The sequence below is a fragment of the Lycium ferocissimum genome, chromosome 12, assembly GCF_029784015.1.
Source record: "Lycium ferocissimum isolate CSIRO_LF1 chromosome 12, AGI_CSIRO_Lferr_CH_V1, whole genome shotgun sequence".
NCBI lineage: Eukaryota > Viridiplantae > Streptophyta > Magnoliopsida > Solanales > Solanaceae > Lycium > Lycium ferocissimum.
The window spans coordinates 27,685,777-27,705,340 of record NC_081353.1 but is presented as its reverse complement, the minus strand read 5'-3'; the positions used below and the strand labels follow the sequence as shown (position 1 = coordinate 27,705,340).

Sequence of the window (19,564 nt, the reverse complement as noted above, 5' to 3'; positions counted from 1 at the left end):
ATGCACAACTTTCAGCTATGCAGCTTGTCAAGGGGCTAAAGAAAGAGGAGCCAACATTCATGGCAACCATTACAAGTTTGGAGGAAGATAATGTTACCCAAGAGACACCACCGCCTTGGATAGATAATTTGCTCGAAGAAAACAAAGATGGTATTTCCAAAGAACTACGTAAGCACTTGCCTCTTAAGCGTGAGCTGGATCACAAGATCGAGCAGCATGAACCGCAGTGGTCAAGTCATGCACCGATTACCGTCACCGCCTCACACGATAGGGAGATCGAAGCTCTCATTGACTACTGTGCCGTGCGAAAACAAGAAGTCACCTCCATTTTCCTCATCCATCGGAAGGGGCAATCACCCAAGAGGCCACACGAGCGATACGAAGACTTGTGGCAGTTTAAAAACAAGAGTCAAGAGTTTAAGCAGCAGCAGTGCGCCGCGGTCGTCGCAATATCGGGTGGGGGAGAGTGTGATGACCCGCCACATCATCATGCCACCTAGGTGCCACGTGTAACTATTTTTGCCATGTAGGAAGCCTATGTGGATGCTTACATGGAAAGGAGGCTAGCTTATGTGAGAAGGTTCTAGAGAAATATGGAAATTTCTCATGGAAGACCTTAGAACCTTATGAAATTGCATGGAAAGTCTTTAGAATAATCTAGTTGTGCAGAGATTTCTAGAATAGGGGCTTATTAGTAAATATGTAGGGACTTGTATAATAATTAATATTTACATACTAGTCCCTAGGTGAGTAGTATAAATTGGAGGGTTATTCATTTGTAAACCATCAAGCAAAAATCAATCAAGTCTTCTCTAATAAAAAGCTTCCTTCTAGCAAATTTCTCTTGTCTTTCTTAATTACTATTCCCTTAGCGATCTTGAGTGTAGTAATCTAGGCTGACTTGGCATAGCAAGAGCGTGAGCTAGTTGTGCAAGAACGTGAGCGAGTTGTCAAGTGCCGCACGTGCGCTTAGTTGAAGACTAAGGACGTGACATATAGCTTTGAAAACTAACTTCTATTGGTTGTAATATCGATGAAGCTTTAGCACCATTATGGAACTTATTATTCGAATAATTCAGGTCTTTGTCCCCGTTTTATATTTATATAGTAATAGGAAAAGGTGCAAATATACTCCTCATCTTTGCGATATAGAGCAGATATACTTCAGTTATAAAAGTGGTGTATATACTCCTGCCGCTACAAAATGGTGCAAACATACCTTTTTCGCTGACGGAATTTTTTTAAAAATCATTTAGTTTATTTTTTAATTAAAAAAATACCACGTGGCTTTAAAAAAAGACATATTTTTCTACAAAGAATATGGTGGATCGGGTATGGTTCGTTTACAAAAATGGGTAGACTTATGTTTTTTAAAGCCACGAACATTATTTTAAACAAACCAGACCCAACCCACCAGAAAAAAATTATCATGTGGCGTTAGAAAAATATGTCTACTCAAAAAAAATGATTTTTTTAATTAAAAGATAAGCTAAATGATTTTTAAAAAAAATCCCGTTATCAAAAAAGGTATATTTGCACTATTTGTATAAGGGCAGCGGTATATTTGCATCATTTTGTAACTGTAAGGGTATATATACACTACTTTTTTAACAGGGGTATATCTGCGGGGTATATCCATTTTACTTTATGTGAACAAATGTCACGTTCAAAACATTTATTTTCATATACAACTCTTTAATTTTGCTCCATATTCATTGGCATATACTACTTGAACATTTCATCATTCATACAATGGGAGCTTCAGTTATATACCCTGTTAATGCACCTCCTTAAAATTGAATTTATAATCCTAAAAATAAAGTAAGTTGCTACTATGTAGCAGGAATATTATAAAATTTTCCACAATGTTTAAATTGACGTATAAGGAGAATCATGACCAATCACCACACGGTGTGGTGAAATAAAGGTCCTGACTTCGAGCCCTTGATAATAGACAACTCATGGTAGAATGCGCTTCCCCTTTATTAGATTCTACGCAGCGAAAATTTAGATTAGTCTGGCCCATGGGTTCCGAATACCGAATGATTAACCAAAAAAGGAAAAAGGGAAGCACTGATTAGACATATTGAACATTTACAGGAAAAATTTAAGGAAAAAAAAAGAAAGATGAAGTTTCTTCATATATGAGAAAAGGATTTCTTTAGACAAACCAATTTCATAGATGAGAAATTTTTTGGCTGCTATAGTCAATTGTTGTTATACACCTATAACAATAATTCCATTTAAATAATATTTCGCTGTTATCAACAAAAAAGATGCATAAATCTAATTTTTCATTTTTAATTATCAAATCCTAAAGCTTATCGCACTTTGTATAACGAAGGGAAAACTTTTAATGATCAAAATATATATTCATATATATTCTTTGTGTAAATAGTGTATTAAAATCTCAAAATATTTGGTCTAAATCTATACACTTATTATTGGTAATCATAGATATTTTATTTTTATAAAGATGGTTAAAAATTTATTTTACCAAAAAAAAAAAAAAAGATAGTTGTTACATGGGTGGTAATTTTACAAAGAGCGTACTGTTATAAAGTTGGTTATTACTGTTATAGGTAAAATGCTGTTATAGAGAAATAAAATATAACATAAAAAATCGACTCCGGAAAAATCTTATTTGTTATAAAGAGGTGCTTATAAATAAGGACTTTCATGTATAGCCTGATCGATATCATTAGCGAGAATTAGCTCTAAATTCGGATTTTTGAGAAGAACTAATTAAAAATATAAATTTCCAATTAGTTCTTGAGGATTCCAATTAATCCCAAGTTTGAGTAAAGTTGAGACTAGAAGTTTTGTTTATCATAATGATTAAGTTGTGAGTAAGGAATCGACGCTTATGCATACAACTTTTTGCTATAAATGATTCGTATAAAAAGTTAATTAATTGACAATTGAGATTAAGTTCACACTCTGATATGACTCTTTGGGCGGTGTTTAAGTGGAATTACCACTAACTAAAGTATAATAATAGAGATTAAGAATAGCTCGATCCTGTTTTAGCATCTTATTATCAATAGCTCGATCCTGTTTTAGCATCTTATTATCACTTTGAAACTGGAGTACTTTCTATTGGTTGTAATATGGATTAAGCATTAGCTCCATTATAGAACTTATTATTCCAATAATTCCTGTCTTGTCCACGTCTTTTATATAGTAATTTCCTTGTCACTTCATTTTTCATATAAAGTAATTCTATATATTGTAACAAACCTGTGGGCAAAATTCTGCTTTATTATTATTATTATTTGGGGAACAAATTTCTCGTGGAATATCTATTTTACTTTATGTGTAACAACGACCCAATCCACTAGTGATATTGTCCCTTTAGATCCACACTCACACGGCTTTAAAGCTCGTCACTAATGTCTAAGACATGTTTCCTTATATAACTTAACATCTTTCTCGTGTTTTCTTGATGTGAAATTTGTCTAAAAGTGTTGCACATCCCTTAGAGACTCACATACTCATTAAAGCTTGTCCAACTTCAACTTAAAGATGTGGTTATCACAACCCAATCCACTAGCGCTAATGTTTGGTTTTGGCCTAGAGTCCCACGGCTTTACAACAAGTCATTGGGTCTAAGGCTTGTTTCCTTATTCAACATCTCTCCTGTGTTTCGTTGATATGATATTTGCCTATAGTTTCACACCCTAAGAATAGACAGGACTCATGGTCGGGTATGTTTCCTCTTTAATAGGCCCTAGGCAACGAGAATCTAGATTAGTCGAGTCACTGAGTTCCGAATACTAGTCAGATATCGCAAATTGACATGAAAAAGAAATAAGAAAGAAAGATGAAGTAGCTTCATATATAAGGCAAGGATTTCTTTAGACAAACCAACTTTTCAAAATCGATTACTAACAGCTGCAAATACAGTAGCATCTGTGCTTCTGCAAAAGAATCACAAATTTGTACAAAGTAAACTATGAACTTAAGAAGTTGCATAGCATAAAGGAGGACGTTGGGGGGATAACAAATGGTAAACCAATTGAATTACTTAAGCTCTAAATCAATGTGTGCTTTATATAAACAAAATAAAAAGGTCAAAAAGAAGGGATTCTAAAAACCCATAAGCCAATAACCACACTAGTTATGAAGGTACAGCGGTACGTGCAGCATTTCTTCCTAAGCCAACACCCAAACCCGCAGGTACAGATTCAGTTTTGCTCTTCACATTATGACTACAATGGGCAGAATGAACATGACCCACGTGTGAGTTTTGGTTATTGTTGTTTATATTGATAACATGATGGCCATTTCCATTTTGCATACTTGAACTGTGAGGAATCTGCATCATTCCAATCCCTTCGGACTGAACTGATTCATCAACGTACTCGATGTCTTCGTTGTAACCATTTATCAAGAAATCTGAACAGTTCTTCTTACACCCATGATCATATGGATTCCGGAATCGACCACCTGGTCCTCTAAGGTAACTGTAACGCATCATATTGGCCATTTCGTTTGTCGTAATGTTGTGTGATATCTGTTGCAAAAGGGAAATTAGAAAGGTCAAGATATATTTCACGTGTTTTTACTGTTTGCAGGAGATGGCGAAATAATCGTCAATGGACACCAATGAGCCCATCAGTTCATGTTCATACTTTGATATGTGTTGCTTACACTCAAAGGAATTCCGGATACAAGTGTTCTTTGTATGTTTTCACGAGAAAATGACAAATATGGTCCCTTATGTTTGATGGTAGATCAAAATAGTCCCTTAAGTATGCACTTAACAGTTTTGGTCCTTTAAGTTTGTCAAAAGTTAACACTTCTAATCTCCGTAAAATACTTACCAAAGACGAAAACAGTCCAAAAAAAGATTTCACTATAAACACCAAGAAAGTCCCATCAAATCCTAAAATATTCAACATAAAAGACTACACTTATATAAAACAATAACAAAAATTACACTTCAAAAAGTTGCATCAGACTCTTGAAATAAATTTAAAATAACAGAAACTACGAAAATTGAACCTCTATCCCATTAGCTTTTTTTTTTTTTCCATAATTCCCGTCAAATCTAATAGACAAAGTTCAGTAAATATTTGATGGAGACCAAAAGTGTTTCAACTTTTAGCAAACTTAAAGGACCAAAACTGTTAAATACATACTTAAGGGACTAATTTGAACCAACCCTCAAACATAAGGGACCATTTTTGTCATTTTCTATATGTTTCACCAAAGATATTTATTTCTTTTTTTTTTCTTTTAATGACATGGGAACCCGCAGCCGCTACCCTTTGGGTGCGCACAGGGTAAACCCAATAATATTTATATCTTTAGAGGCATACAAATGCATATAGTTTCAAGAAGTAGGCTGAAGAGCTCATCAAAAGTAAACAGGAAAATAATGATACATACCTGAGAAGCTTGTACCCCAGTTAAGACTGCCACTCCAATGAAGAGGAAGAAGTCCGCTAACAGAAATGCTAAAGCGCCAATATGGTGAGTGCCAACATGACGAAGCCAAGCCCCAAAAGAGGATGGGGCTGCTGGATCAGTCACGACTCCTGTTATCACAAAGCATTTTATTTAACAGACTACCAACCGAAGGGGAAAAAAAAATTGATGAACAAATACTTTATGTGAGTTACAGGAAAAAGTCTTTACTTGTAAGAGTAACTGCACCAGTTAAGACCATTGCCAATACTTCCAGAAGAAGAAAGATGAAAAAGTCCCACTTGTTTTTCTGAACAACGTGGAAAATTAACTCTTCAGAGGATGAATGTAAGAACTCATAGGCAAACATAAGAATCGGAGATATAGTGAATTATCAGAGAATTGTGATTCAAGTCTTATATCATACTAAATTAGTGGTGTCAAATGAGCAGGTTGGGCTGAATTTGGGCGGGTCAAAATGGGCTGAGTTAATATCCAAAGTTACTTGGGCTGAAACGAGTTGGGCTAAAAAGCAGGTCATAACCCCAGCCGCCCAATTCTTACTAAGTTTTAATTTCTTTGTTTGTTCTTTTATAATTTTTAAGTACCTACTAAAATTATTTTTTCTTTATTTATCAAATGAAAAAAAAAATGTCGTTTTGAAAATATTTTGATAAAGTTTCACATAGGTCAATTTAGGCTACATATCAGAACAATTTTTAGATAGGCTGAAATGAGTTGGGCTAAAATGGCGGGTCAGCTTGGGTGGGGGGGTCATGTTTTCATGCGCTAATTTTGCCACCCTTACATACTATAATCATCGCCCAATGAGGTAATGGCTATATCATACATGAACCCTTTTTCATCATAAAAATTATATATACATACACTAAGCATCACAATTAACCAGTAGAGAAAAAGAAAAAGAAAAAAAAGAAAAAAAGTAGAAAAAAGAGAATCAATTACCTTGCCGATGCAATTAGACACCCAAGGACAATGATGGTCAAATTGTTCCACACAGCGATCACAGGTTGAACAGTGCTTTGCACGAAGAGGACGAACAATCTGGCAAAAGGAAAACGATAATGTACGTAAACCCCCCAAAGAGATAAGCCTCTATCAATAAAAATATGAACAATCAGATATAGTCAGCACCTTGCACGTGGAGCAAAGCTGAGACCAATTCCCAGCAAGCAAAGCAGGATGATTTATTTCCATTTTCAGCAAAGGTTCCTGAAATATGACAGGGAAATACACATTTCTTGTGAATTATACAGGCTGAAAACAAGGGAAATTTTAATAAACAGAAGTAGACAAAGGTCTTGGGACAAGATTATGTACACCTCCTATTAAGAAACAATGAGTATTATTTTTAGAGCCTCTTTTCACTATTGTTTCTAGTTTTCTTCATTCTTTTGTTTTTAATTTTTTTTTCTTTCTGGTTTGGACTGCAAGGTTAGAACTTACATCATCTTTGGTATTTTGCAAATCATGTTGACTCCTGCTGATGTAACCTGGATCTTTTCTGTAACAGAAAAACCAGGAGAGATTCAAATTTGACGAGTACAAGCAAGTTTAGCACATAGGAATTTTCTCACATTGCCAATGATAGCAAGGTCTAAGGAGTAAGTGATTCTAAGAAATCCATCTAAAGAAGGCAAAACGAAAAACAGCACTTTTTGAAAGCCTAATTCACATTCTTATATTCCTATTTACGAAAAGAGAATGAAGAATACCTGCTGCACCGGTAAAAGGTAACTAGTCCGACTGAAGCAAGGAGGACCCCCGACCATGCAAATAGTGCGCCAGCAGCAGTTAATCTTGGCAAAGTTGAAGCTGAAACAAACAAAAACTTACAAGTCATTCCACATTGACCCAACCAATGAGACAAAGTTGATTGCGGACAAAAGGATTAGGAGAAGTACCCATGATTACTGCATGAATGTAAGTGGTAAGTAGAAGAAATATTGTACAACAAAGAACAGGAGCAAGTCCAAGCTTTGAAAGTTTGCCAAGCCGGGTACTTCCATCACAGCGTTTGTCATACAACCGCCTAGCGTTTCCCTGCAGAGCCATTTAACATTCTAATGACAATCGAATAATGCACAAAATGCTGCATTCCAGAGATGAGACAGCCACACTTTAATGGAGAGAATGAGAAAAATAGTCCCCATGTTTGGGAGTAAGTTCAAAAAATTCCCAAAAGTATGCTCTGAACAGTTCTAGCCCTGTATGTTTGTCAAAAATAACACTTTTGGTCTCCATCAAATATTTAAAGAACTATGTCTGTTAGATTTGAGGGGAACAGTGGAAAAATTAATTAAAAACGCTAGGAAAGTCTCATCAAATCGTAGAAACTGCAACACAAACAAACTGTACTAGACACCAAAAAATAGTCCAAAAATAGTGGAATTTGCATCTAAAAACTACACTAGACTCTAGAAAAAGATCAAAAATAGCAGAAACTGCAATAATTGTACCTCCAAATGTGAGTTCCCCCTAAATCCTCTTTTTTTTCACAGTTTTCGTCAAATCTAACAGACAAAGTTTGTTAAATATTTGACGGATACCAAAAAAGTTAACTTTTGGCAAACTTAAAGGACCAAAACTATTCAGAGCATACTTTTTTTTTTTTTGGTTGATGACATGGGAACCCGCAGCCGCTACCCATCGGGTGCACACTGGGTAAACCAGCTCCTGTGCAATTGCTCGCAAACCACACACTATTCAGAGCATACTTTACGGACTATTTAAAACCGCAAAACATAAGGGACTATTTTGTCATTTTCTCCACTTTAATGTAAGAAACATTGATTCTCGTGGACTTTTAAATTGGATACCAACTCGAAAACAAGCTAATCTCAAGTTAAGGACACCGAAATTAAGCAACACCTACAAGGAAAAAAGCAACTTGTCTGTGATTCTTGTCAGAAGCAAGTTGAGCAGGTGTAAGGCCAGTGTTATCTGTCACGATAAGGTCTTCTTTCTTCCCTGCCTGAACCAACACTGTACATGCTTCTAGGTGACCCCTAATAGCAGCCCAATGAAGAGGAGTACAACCTAAAGTAGAATGAAATGTCAGAACACATTTGATTTCAAGTAATGCATCACCAAAAAAGAAAATTGGAGGAAAATAATTGGTTTACCCTCTTTATCCTGACGTCCACGATATGCATCAAGAAAGAGTAAAAGGCGTATACAGTCAGCAAAACCCTTGTATGCAGCCCTAAATTTTCCGGGAAATAAATTCACAAGTAAATATAAGCTAAAATAAAAGAGCGCAAGAATAACCCCCCCACTCAGTTCATGAATAAAGTACCGAAAGGATGACGATCTAAGCAACAAAAGAGATTCAGCGGGGTGGGGGGTTTGGTTGGGGGGGCATAGGAGGCTGGTGGGAAAGAGCACCAAAAGCAAGTTTTGACCAGAAATATTTCCATTTGTGGATGAATAAACCCAAATAAACCTTTTCATATCTAAAGAGTAATGCATATACTATCAATAATATATGGCGATAAATGGACAGCACAAGTAAACTTCTAATCAATGTGTATCATAAAAAATATGTAGGCGAGAGATTGTTTAAGAAAGCAATAAGAGAAAAGTCGCTGTCCATATTCAATTGCTGACTATTTCATGCTTGTAGGTGTAGCTACTCTCTTTTCCATATTCAGCTTCTGACAAAAACAGTGATTGCCAAATCCTATATGAAGATTCCTTAGATATTCGAATGCCAGATCAAGGGTTGGATTTGTTACTTTTTCTAAACTGTCAGTTTCTCATGGTTCTTTAAATAAGAATCACATTGTCAGATTAAAACAAAATGGCATTGGCATCAACAACCCAACTATACAGTTCACAAATTTTCAGTGTCAAACAACCATGTATTAGACGGCAGGATAAAGAAGCTCCAAAAGTATAGGCAGCACTTGCAACAAAGAAAGGCTATTGCATGCTTCTAATACCTCAATGGGAAAATAGCACTTTTAGTCCCTCAATTATTGATAAATTATGATTATGATCCTTGAAATTTCAGGTTAACTATATTGAACCTTCGATTAGTTGAAGTTATGCATTTTTAGCCCTTCTGCTTGCAACTATTCATGATTACTAAATTATCAATTGTTATATTACTTAATTATCCATGTGTAATATTATGTTTGTGTTATTACTCAATACTTGAGGTTAATATAGTTCTAAAAATAGTCAAAATATAATAAAATTTCCTACATAAAGGGATAAAAAATACACATTTTTGTCCATTGAAGTTTAAAAGTGTTAAGTCAGATATCAAAAGAACCAAATTTAGAATTTAGCAATAATTGACGGACTAAAAATTGTCTGTAAGCTTGTTATGCAGAAAAAGGGTAGTACCAGTGTAAAGGGCTTCTCCCATCACTGTCAGGTACATCAGGATCAGCATTCCACTTTGTAACAACGTAATAAAGGAAAGCTGTCTGACCATACTGTGCGGCAACATGTGTTGGCTGCAGTTGAATTTCAGAGTATGAGTAATAGGCAAGTCTTCACAGATTTAGAAACTTAGATCTTAATCATTTGAAGTTATTAAATAAGTACAACAGCAGTGTGAGGAAAGAAGAGGAAGAAGAATATCAAGAAAAACAGGATGCGCCTTCAGATACATGGACACTAAGATCATCTATTGCTGAGGTAAAATGGTTTTACAATATTGTAACTGATATAACATGTAAAATGTTCCTCTTTATCCAGGTAACAAGTGACGGAGTCCTTACTGAGATCACTAAAAGGCCATTAACATTCCCCATCTTCTACAACTTTATCCTACTTCTTTTTTGAAACAAGATATGTTGTCCTTGTCGAATATTGCATTTGTTGCTGCTGATTTGCCAGAAATTAGAATAATTAGTTGTTTGGTGGTCGGAGATCTACTCCTTTGTTTAAATTTAAATTTTTGTTAGATATTTTAGGTCGTTGACATATTTTAGTTTTTTTTTTTTTTTTTTTTTTTGAATATTTGTTTTGCAGATCTTTTGTTTTCAAGTGGTTATTTAAAGCCCTTGAGGGCTGTGGTTAATAAATTTGAAGAGACAATTTTCAGTCATATTTTCAACCTTCTTGTTGCTGCATTTATACAAAAAATAACTCAATGATTTTAGAGCCTCAACTAGGCTTATAGGATCTGAGTTAACTCAAAAAAAAAAAAAAAAAAAAAACTATTTTTAAACCATAGCCTTTTTTAACCTTATTTTTTAAACCTGGCAGGCAACCGCCTCTCTTTGAAAGCCCCACAAACCTTATCAGTGAAAACTATCAGATTAGATTAGTGAAAATGAAGTCTTATCTTGAAATTTTTGACGAAAATCGAAAATCGTGTCCTTTGATGGATAAATCCAATAAATGGGTTTGTCAGAATTTTGTTAACCAAAATGGTGAAAACGTACCCGTAATGGAGCACCTTCCGTGTGCGTTTTCACATATAAAAACATACTGTCCGTTAAAAATATTTACACTGATGCAAACCATGAGCCTTCAGTGGATATTTCAAACTTTGGAGAAAGGCTCATCTATTGTAAAGCACCTTCAGTGTAAATTTGAAAAGTCAGATAATCTGAAAAGTTAAATTTTTTTGCAGTGATATGACATAGCATGGCAGCCTTTCTAAACCTAAAGGCTCATAGTATGCAAGGCACCTGCAGTGAACTTGCGAAAACACCTTAGCCTTCGGTCATTAGCTAAGTATAATTTTTATGGTTTATGGAGAGCTTTCTTGATAGAAATGGGGAAAGGTGGGGGGCCTCAAAAAAGTGGTGGGGAAGAGAGAGATATACCATCATTTATTGAGAAGGCTCTCTAGGCTAAGGGCGTTTTCGTAAGTTCACTGACGATGTCTTGCATATCATGAGCCTTTAGGTTTGGAAAGGCTGCCATGCTATGTCATATCACTGCAAAAAAATTTAACTTTTCAGATTTATACCGAAGGTGCTTTACAATAGATGAGCCTTTCTCCAAAGTTTGAAATATCCACTAAAGTCTCATGGTTTGCAAAGCACCTTTAGTGTAAATATTTTTAACGGACCGTCTGTTTTTAGACGTGAAAACCAAACACTGAAGGTGCCCCACTGCGGATGCGTTTTCACCATTTTGATTAACAAAATTCTGACAAACCCATTTATTGGATTTGTCCCTCAAAGGACACCATTTTGGTCAAAAATTCTTTATCTTGAACCTATGATCTTGGGGAAGTTGCACTGGAAGATAGACCCTTACAACCACTCCTCGCAAATCCTACCTTAACCAAATCAAAGCTCATTCAAAGAGCACAAGAAAAACTGACAAAGTTGTTACTGAGGGTGCTTTTTATGCACAAAATCATAAAAAAGTTTTTTTTTTTTTTTTTTCGTTTTTGATTGGTACAACCATGAAAAAGATTATGTTATAAAGGTGTGGAAGTTCAAAGGTACTCAAACAATCCATAAGCATAAATGGTAGAAGCATAGATTTAGAAGCAACATTTTTTCATTGCAGCAACTGAAGTTGAATATTGCATCTATTACCGCTGATTTGCTAGAATAATCAGTTGTTTACTAGTAAAACCCTATGGCTAAATTTTGATGAGACAATTTTCAATCATATTTCCAGCTTTGTTGTTGATGCATCAGTCCTACTTTCTTTCTGAGCTGTTTCTGATTGTTGTTAACCCTCCTTATATGGAAAGCTCAAACACAATTGCAGCACGTGATTTGTGAGTAAGACGCATGTCAAAGGTTTGAATCCTATCGTGGACAAAGCATGGTATTTAAGTTGGAAAGAGGGTAGAGGGTGGGAACATATTCCCGGAAGTTCCGAACCCGTACAGCATCTGGAGTCGAGCCAAAAGCCCACATCGAATTTCTACAAGAATAATACCATAAAAGCTCTTAGGCCCCACTTTTGCTCGTCTCGTTCAACTTTTTCATCTATTTTACTCTTAGACAACTCCATATATGTCCCAATATGTTTCACAACAATATTAAATTATCCACAATTTTAACTCCTGTGAGTGATCGTATCATATCAAAGTGGACAAGCATTTAAAGGAGATTAGTACAAAAATAAGGTTCACATGAATCTCCTCTTATATAAAACTAGTGGCAGGCTTCACAAGGTAACGTCACTTCTATTAGTAAAGGGATGATGCGGCCTTTAAGCAAAAGATCCCATCTGAAGTTAAGAGAGCTCAAGTTTTCAGCTGCATTACTTCGGTCTCAGAACATCAAATAATATGGAACAGCCTCTGGACAGTTTAAAGACCATAGTCCAGTTTTATGCAAAACTTTGGCATTGATCAAAGAGTTGAATCTGAAAGCACTCTTGTTCTAATTACTATGACTTGCCTATCAATTGAGTACCTTTTAATGAGGTTCAAAATGAGAGACTGAATAAAAATATTAAGTGTGTAAATGCAGTGATGGACGAGTACTTATTTTTTGATAGGGATAGACGAGTATTTATGAGCACTAGTAGCTTGTTTGGCCAAGCTTCTAAAATCTGCTTATTGTGAATAGTGTTTTTGTCACAAGTGCTTTTTGAAAAAGTACCTTCGGAGAGTAGCAGTTTGTATTTGGATATTTGAAAAGCATTTTTTCCAGTATTAAAACATAATTTGTGCTGAACAAGGTTCCAAAAGTGCTTCCAGGAAAAAGCGACTTCTTTTAGCTTTTTAAAAGCCTTATCTGACCTCTTTTTATGCTTTTATGATTTCTATTGAGCCAAGGGTCTTTCGGAAACAGCCGTCCTACCTTGATAGGAGTCAGGTCTGCGTACACTCTACCCTCGCCAGACCTCATGTTGTGGGATTTCACTGGGTGGTTGTTGTTGTTGTTGTTTTAGCTTTTTAAAAACAGTTTTCGCCACTACTCAAAAGCACTTATGTCTTTCCTAAAAGCTTGCCAAACACCTCAACTTCCTAAATAAGCACTTTTCAACAAAGAAAAAGAAGTAATTTTGGTTTCTCAAAAGCTTGGCCAAACAGGCTATAGATCTTTAGGTCTGGAATTATTAATGCCATCAGGAGAATGATTAGTGCTTCCAAGTCACAGAAGGCATAGCTCCTGAGAAGCTAATGTGTTTGCTGGAGAATTAATAAGCTTGCTGAAGCAAACATGGTCTACTTAGGAAATAAAATAAGGAAAAGAAAAATATATCCAAGAAATAATTCTAATACGCCACTGGATTGGAATTCCAGCAAATAGGAAGAACTGAGAGTAATGTAACCTGTTGGAGCAGAACTTTTCCTGACTTGATGTGAATCAGGACTTTGTTTCTGTTATACATTAGCCTTTATGCATAGCAGATTTTTTTTTTTTTATCAATGTATGTATAGCAGAAACTTATAATATTTCTTTGATGAACAGAAACTTCCGTTATTCGTCCAGCTTGCAGGAAAATAAATGTGACTGTGATTTTTTCTTTTTTTGACAAGTAAATGCGATTGCTGATGCTAACATGCATATCTCTTCAAGCTTGCACAATCCCTAAATATTATATACTTTTACTTTGGAGCTTCCAGGATCCCCATCATTTACTCTGCTTGCTTTTTTCTAACTCTCTTGCAAGCTTCATACACTTATTTCCGTTATGACATTTGTCATGTCCTCCCTCAACCTTTGATGACTATCCTGCCAATTTTTGCTCTGATTTGACACATAAATTGTATACATGTTTAAGTTGCTATAACATATATGGTTAACCTAGTTAATTATCCACATTAAACACCACTTTTATAAGAGCTTGTAGAACTCCTTTTGCAACAAAATGTAGGAGAGAAGGGGATCACAGTCAACCCTATTTGCTTAAAGAGAAACTGTCGGTATAGGTACAATTTCCCTATGTTTTCTTCGTGATCCATATATGGTGGGTCCAACTAATTATTTTTTTATCCAGGCAAGATTCTACTTTTCCTGTACTGTCATCACCAGTCCAACAGAACCCGAATGACATAAGCACCAAAATGATGATGAGCTCAGCTCAGAATAAGAAACATAAAAGTGTTTCAAATAATGTAATGACTACTAAGAACATACAAGCAAAAACATACCTGATAGCCATACATATCAGCTGCATTTACACGAGCACCCTCTTGTAGTAAGAGTTCAGCAACCTGCACTGCACCTCGAACAGCACTCCAGTGCAATGCTGTTTGCCCCGTATGATCTGCAGCATTTACATCTCCTCCGTGCTGCCAATTCCATCACCACCACTAGCCATCAGTTCCCAACCAACCAAAAAAATAAGGCATAATAATACACACGCACACGCGCACAAATAGAAAATATAATCAACATAAAGTCGACAGTTCTGTCTTATTAATATTACTTCATTATATAGTCCTAGACAAAGCCGAGTGAATTCAAGCTGATCCAACTAGTTCGGGATTGAAGGTAAATTATTTGATCGATTGTTACTTAATTAATCAAAACAATGAGTTCTATTGTGTAATAAAGTAGTTAGTTGCCGGTGCTAAATTTCTTTTTCCTTTTCTTGTTTACAATTCAACTCTTTGATTACCCACAAGGCCACAACAGAGTCAGCACCTCTACTTTCATAAGCTAATGATTTTTAAAATGTGATGTTCGAGCCGCTTGCACCTACCAAACTACGCTATTGGATACGTATCAGGTAATTTACGTCTACCAAGACTTGGAGAAATGGAAACAATTCACCTAGACTGCCTCTATTGGGATGCTTTCCTTGGTTCCAATAGTTGTCACTCCATCTATTCGACCACTATGAGACTCCCCCCCCCCGGGGGGAACTAAGGGAAATATTTTTATGGCTTAACTTTAATACAAAGCTCAACAGCAGCAACAACAACATATCAGTGTAATCCACAAGTGAGGTCTGGGGAGGGTAGGAGTACGCAGACCTTACCCCTACTTTTGTGGGGTAGAGAGGCTGTTTCCGAAATTATAATGCCTGATTTAAATTTGAAGAAAATGGAACTCCAAAATTATAATGGCTGGTTTAAATTTGAAGAAAATGGAACTCCAAAGTTACAATGCCTAGTTTCAATTTCTTAAAAATTGATCCTCAATTATATATTGTGCAGCTGCAATGCCATTATTAAGAGCAGCCTACCGAAAGATAAAAGCAAATGAAACAACAGATAGCAATACACATAGAAGAAAACAAACTACAAATACTACTAATAAGAAGAACACACAGCTATCTACTAACCTTCTAGCCTAATCCTCGAATACTACTAGTAATGCGATTACCTAAGCACAAGAAACACAGGTAAATCCAAATATAGAAACATGAAGCTCCAAAATTATAGTGCCTGGTTTCAATTTCAAACAAAATGAAACCCCAAAATTACAATGCCTAATTTCAATTCTCAACAAAATCAAACCTCGATAACATATTGAGAAGCAGCAGTGCGACTATTAAGAGCTAAACAAGATTCAAGAAATGAACATTAAAAAACCCAAAATTATGCCGGGAGTTTTACAAATATATACAACCCAACATAATATATTACACCTACATAGCCATAATTTCAGCTTACATTCGCATAACCAACTTTTTGTTCCACAACAATGCTTATACACACGGTATACAACATTATACACTTATGGTAAACAATGTGTCCGCCTTGTATAAAAGTGTATAAAAGGTGTTTAAGGAAAAACTGGCTAAACCGGGTAATTAAGGAAAAACTGGGTAAATATTCTTTCCCAGTAGACATAAAGCGCAATTTTCCCTAAACAGAAGCTCCAAAATCATAACTTTCCTAACTAAACGATGGTGATAGTTTAGGTAGGAAAAGGAAACAGCTGACAACACACCCAATGTAGTCCCACAAGTGGGGTCTGGGAACCGGGGCGAATTTAGGTAGATATGTTGGGGCACATGAAAATATGGTATCTCCGTAAAACTGGGTATTTTATGTATATATTTTCTAAAATTAGTATAATATTACCTGCTGGAACACATGCTACAAAAAGGATAAATGTTGCACTTGATTGAAGCTTGAGTTTTTTTACCTAGAGAACTAGGGATCAATTCCCACTAAGCACATTTTTTTCCTTATTATTTTTTTTTTTTAAATGGTGAACCCATGATCTAAAAATCCTCGATTCGCCTCTGTCTGGGACGGGTAGGATTTACGCAGACCTTACCCCTACCTTTGTGGAGGTAGAGAGGCTATTTCTTATAGACCCTCAGCTCAAAAAGAAGTATAGACAAAGCAAGATAGAAAGGAAAATAACGACAGCAAAGCAACAGGTAATAGTAAAAATTAGAAGAATAAGAAACTACACAGAATACTAAGAGCCCGTTTGGATTGGCTTATATAGTCGGTCAAACGACCTTATAAGCCATTTTTTAACTTATTTGGGTGTTTGAAAAAATAAAAAAACAGCTTAAATTAAGTAAAAAAGTGCTTAAAATAAGCCAAAACCAAGAAGTTGCTCAACCCCAACTTTTTTTTTTGGCTTAAAAGCCATTTTGGTTTGACCAACAACTTTACCCTTTTATCCCTTATATTTTCTATTAATTCCAATACTACTCTTCCTTCTAAAAACCCTTTAAACACTTTTATCCAAACACATAACCCCTTATTTATAAAATAACTTTAAGCACTTCTACTTAAAAGCCACTTTTTTTCTAGCTAATCCAAACGGGCTCTAACTAGTACTGCAACGCTCGGCTACCTACTAACCTGTAAGCTGAAAATGAAAATGTATCATGTCAGGTCTAATCACCTCTCGTAAAATTAAAACTTGTTATAGCCAACCTCTCACATCCCCGCATAATAGAGTATTAAAACTAAGCATCATATAAATATAAATGACTATTTTGTGTGGCTATAAATCATTGGTAAAGTTTATGTGGTCAAATAAGAAACGAGGTTCACATAAATTAAAACGATTTAGGAGTATAAAGGGTTTGAATGGAACCTTTTATTGGGCTCTAACTTGTAGTCCTAAATGATCATGTCAATCATATATTGTTATAACCAACCTCTCACATCCCCGCATAATAGAGTATTAAAACTAAGCATCATATAAATATAAATACTCCTATAAAGGTTTGAATGGAACCTCGATAATATATTGGGCTCTAACTAGTACTACAACGCTCGACTACCTACTAACCTGTAAGCTGAAAATGAAAAATGTATCATGTCAGGTCTAATCACCTCTCCTAAAATTAAAACTTGTTATAGCCAACCTCTCACATCCCCGCATAATAGAGTATTAAATAAAACTAAGCATCATATAAATATAAAGGTTTGAATGGAACCTCGATAATATATTGGGCAGCAGCGGTGCGATTATTAAGGGCAGCCCATTGAAGAGCATAATAACCAAGACCATCAGGTTCAGATACAGAACAACCTTCACTTTCAACCAATCTTGTTAGTTTCTCCATATCTCCATATGCTGCTGCTGTATACACATCGTTCCTTAAACTCTCTTCTTCCTCAACAACAACACCCCCGTTTAACGATGATGATTCCACATTTCTTGATGATGATGATTCTACCTCATCAACCACCTCGATCTCCGATCCCATTTTTAAGGAATTTGTGGTATGAAATTGGAATTGAGGGACTAATGTATGAAATTTGGATTATTATATGGGTATGATTTGAACGTGTGAAGAAATGGGGGGATGATTTTAGGGTTTTTCTGGGAAGGAAGGAGAAGGAAGAGGGTTGACTCGGTATTGCAAATCACCACAAAGCCAAAAACTCACACGGGCTTCATTGGTTTTGACAAATCGTTTTGTAGGTTTAAAAAAATTATTTCCATTTAATTGTTTTTTGTTTCTTGTTTTTTGAAATTTTGCACTTGCTTCTAATGACCTTTGGTTTTGAATACTCTTTAAATTTCTTTTAAATAGAAGTCTATTAAAATCTCATTTATTTTTGTTAAGATTAAGGTATTTGAATTTGAGCATATATTAAGATGTTGTATTAAGATTTGAATATTGATGGCCTCTAGTTCTGAAAACTCTTTAAGTTGCTTTTATTAATGCAATATTTATTTTGTCTGATTTTGAATAAATATGTAAATGGTAAGAGGTTGTATTAAGATTAAAAGTTTCCTAAAAGTAAAAAAATAAAATAAATGCCTCGAGGCAAAGTCTCATTTGAATATTAGGACGTTGTATTAAGAGCCTGTTTGGCCTAGTGGTTTTGAGGCTAAAAGCGCTTTTTTTTAGGGAAAAAAAATACTTTTTTGGGATATTGATGTTTGAGTGGGGGATCGAACCCCGAACCTCCCCTTTCTAAATAAAGCGAAACTTAAAGACCACGGTTGAGGGCGCAAAATTATTTTTTAAGATAAAAATATCGAGGGTAAAATATTAAAGTATATCCCTCATCAAATTTTTTAATTAATAATTCTTTTTTATTTTCCGTAGTATAAAGTTAGTTTGGACGTATGTAATAGAATTTTATAATTTGTGATAAAATCATGATTTGAAACTATATTTTGGTTGTGGATTTTTTAGTTATATTTAAAGCATCGTCATAAATATCCCCCAATATTTAATATATTTCAATTCAATATGTATTATATTAATTGAAAATTTTAATATGTACTTTTAAATTTTAGCAAATCATAGTTTAAACAAAATTAATACGCTTAAATCTTTCATAATAAATATTTAAAATAATTTCTATATGTAAAATACTCTTGATAAAATTAACATGAATAGTAATTGTCCTATTTTGTAATATAACTCACTCAGCTTGTTTTAAATAAGATTAGTAAATGGTTGAAGGAGAATCGTTAAAAATATCTAAAAACAGTCTTTTTTTACAAAATATAAACTTATCAAGTTTTATATTTAAAAATTTTGAAACCGTGGTTTGAAACCCCAAATCCCAAAATAAGGATTTTTAGTGGTTTGAGGCCAAGACGAAATCATCTAAAATTTGATCTCATGGTTTCAATTAAATTTTATGTTCTCTCAACATTTGAATATTTAAAAATTATTTTACTCTCTTAACATATTTTATATAATCTCTCCTAATAAATATCTTAAGATCAAATAGATATGAAATTGATGATTAATGACAAGATAAAATGGAAAAAAGATACTTAATTTTGTCTTGATTAAATAAACTTGAAAATTTTAGTATTTTTTTATTTTAATAATATTTAAGCGTTATTATACT

At 34.8% G+C, this 19,564-nt stretch overlaps 1 protein-coding gene across 2 annotated transcripts; it reads right to left on the bottom strand.

Annotated features, from left to right (window-relative positions):
• Positions 1-3,852: 3,852 nt before the first annotated feature.
• Positions 3,853-17,952, bottom strand: LOC132041118 (protein S-acyltransferase 24). 2 transcript variants are annotated; one of them, XM_059431911.1, is made up of 13 exons: positions 17,680-17,952; positions 14,471-14,611; positions 9,787-9,899; positions 8,559-8,638; positions 8,309-8,472; positions 7,338-7,476; positions 7,149-7,248; positions 6,880-6,937; positions 6,568-6,645; positions 6,379-6,477; positions 5,644-5,722; positions 5,395-5,543; positions 3,853-4,516 (listed from the first exon to the last, which is right to left on the bottom strand). In XM_059431911.1, exons 1-13 carry the CDS (start codon positions 17,950-17,952, stop codon positions 4,121-4,123), a joined length of 1,869 nt encoding a protein of 622 aa, XP_059287894.1. In that variant the 3' UTR covers positions 3,853-4,120. The 2 variants fall into 2 exon arrangements, with proteins under 2 accessions (XP_059287894.1, XP_059287895.1); XM_059431912.1 differs by lacking the exon at positions 17,680-17,952 and adding an exon at positions 17,478-17,489.
• Between the last annotated feature and the right edge of the window lie 1,612 nt (positions 17,953-19,564).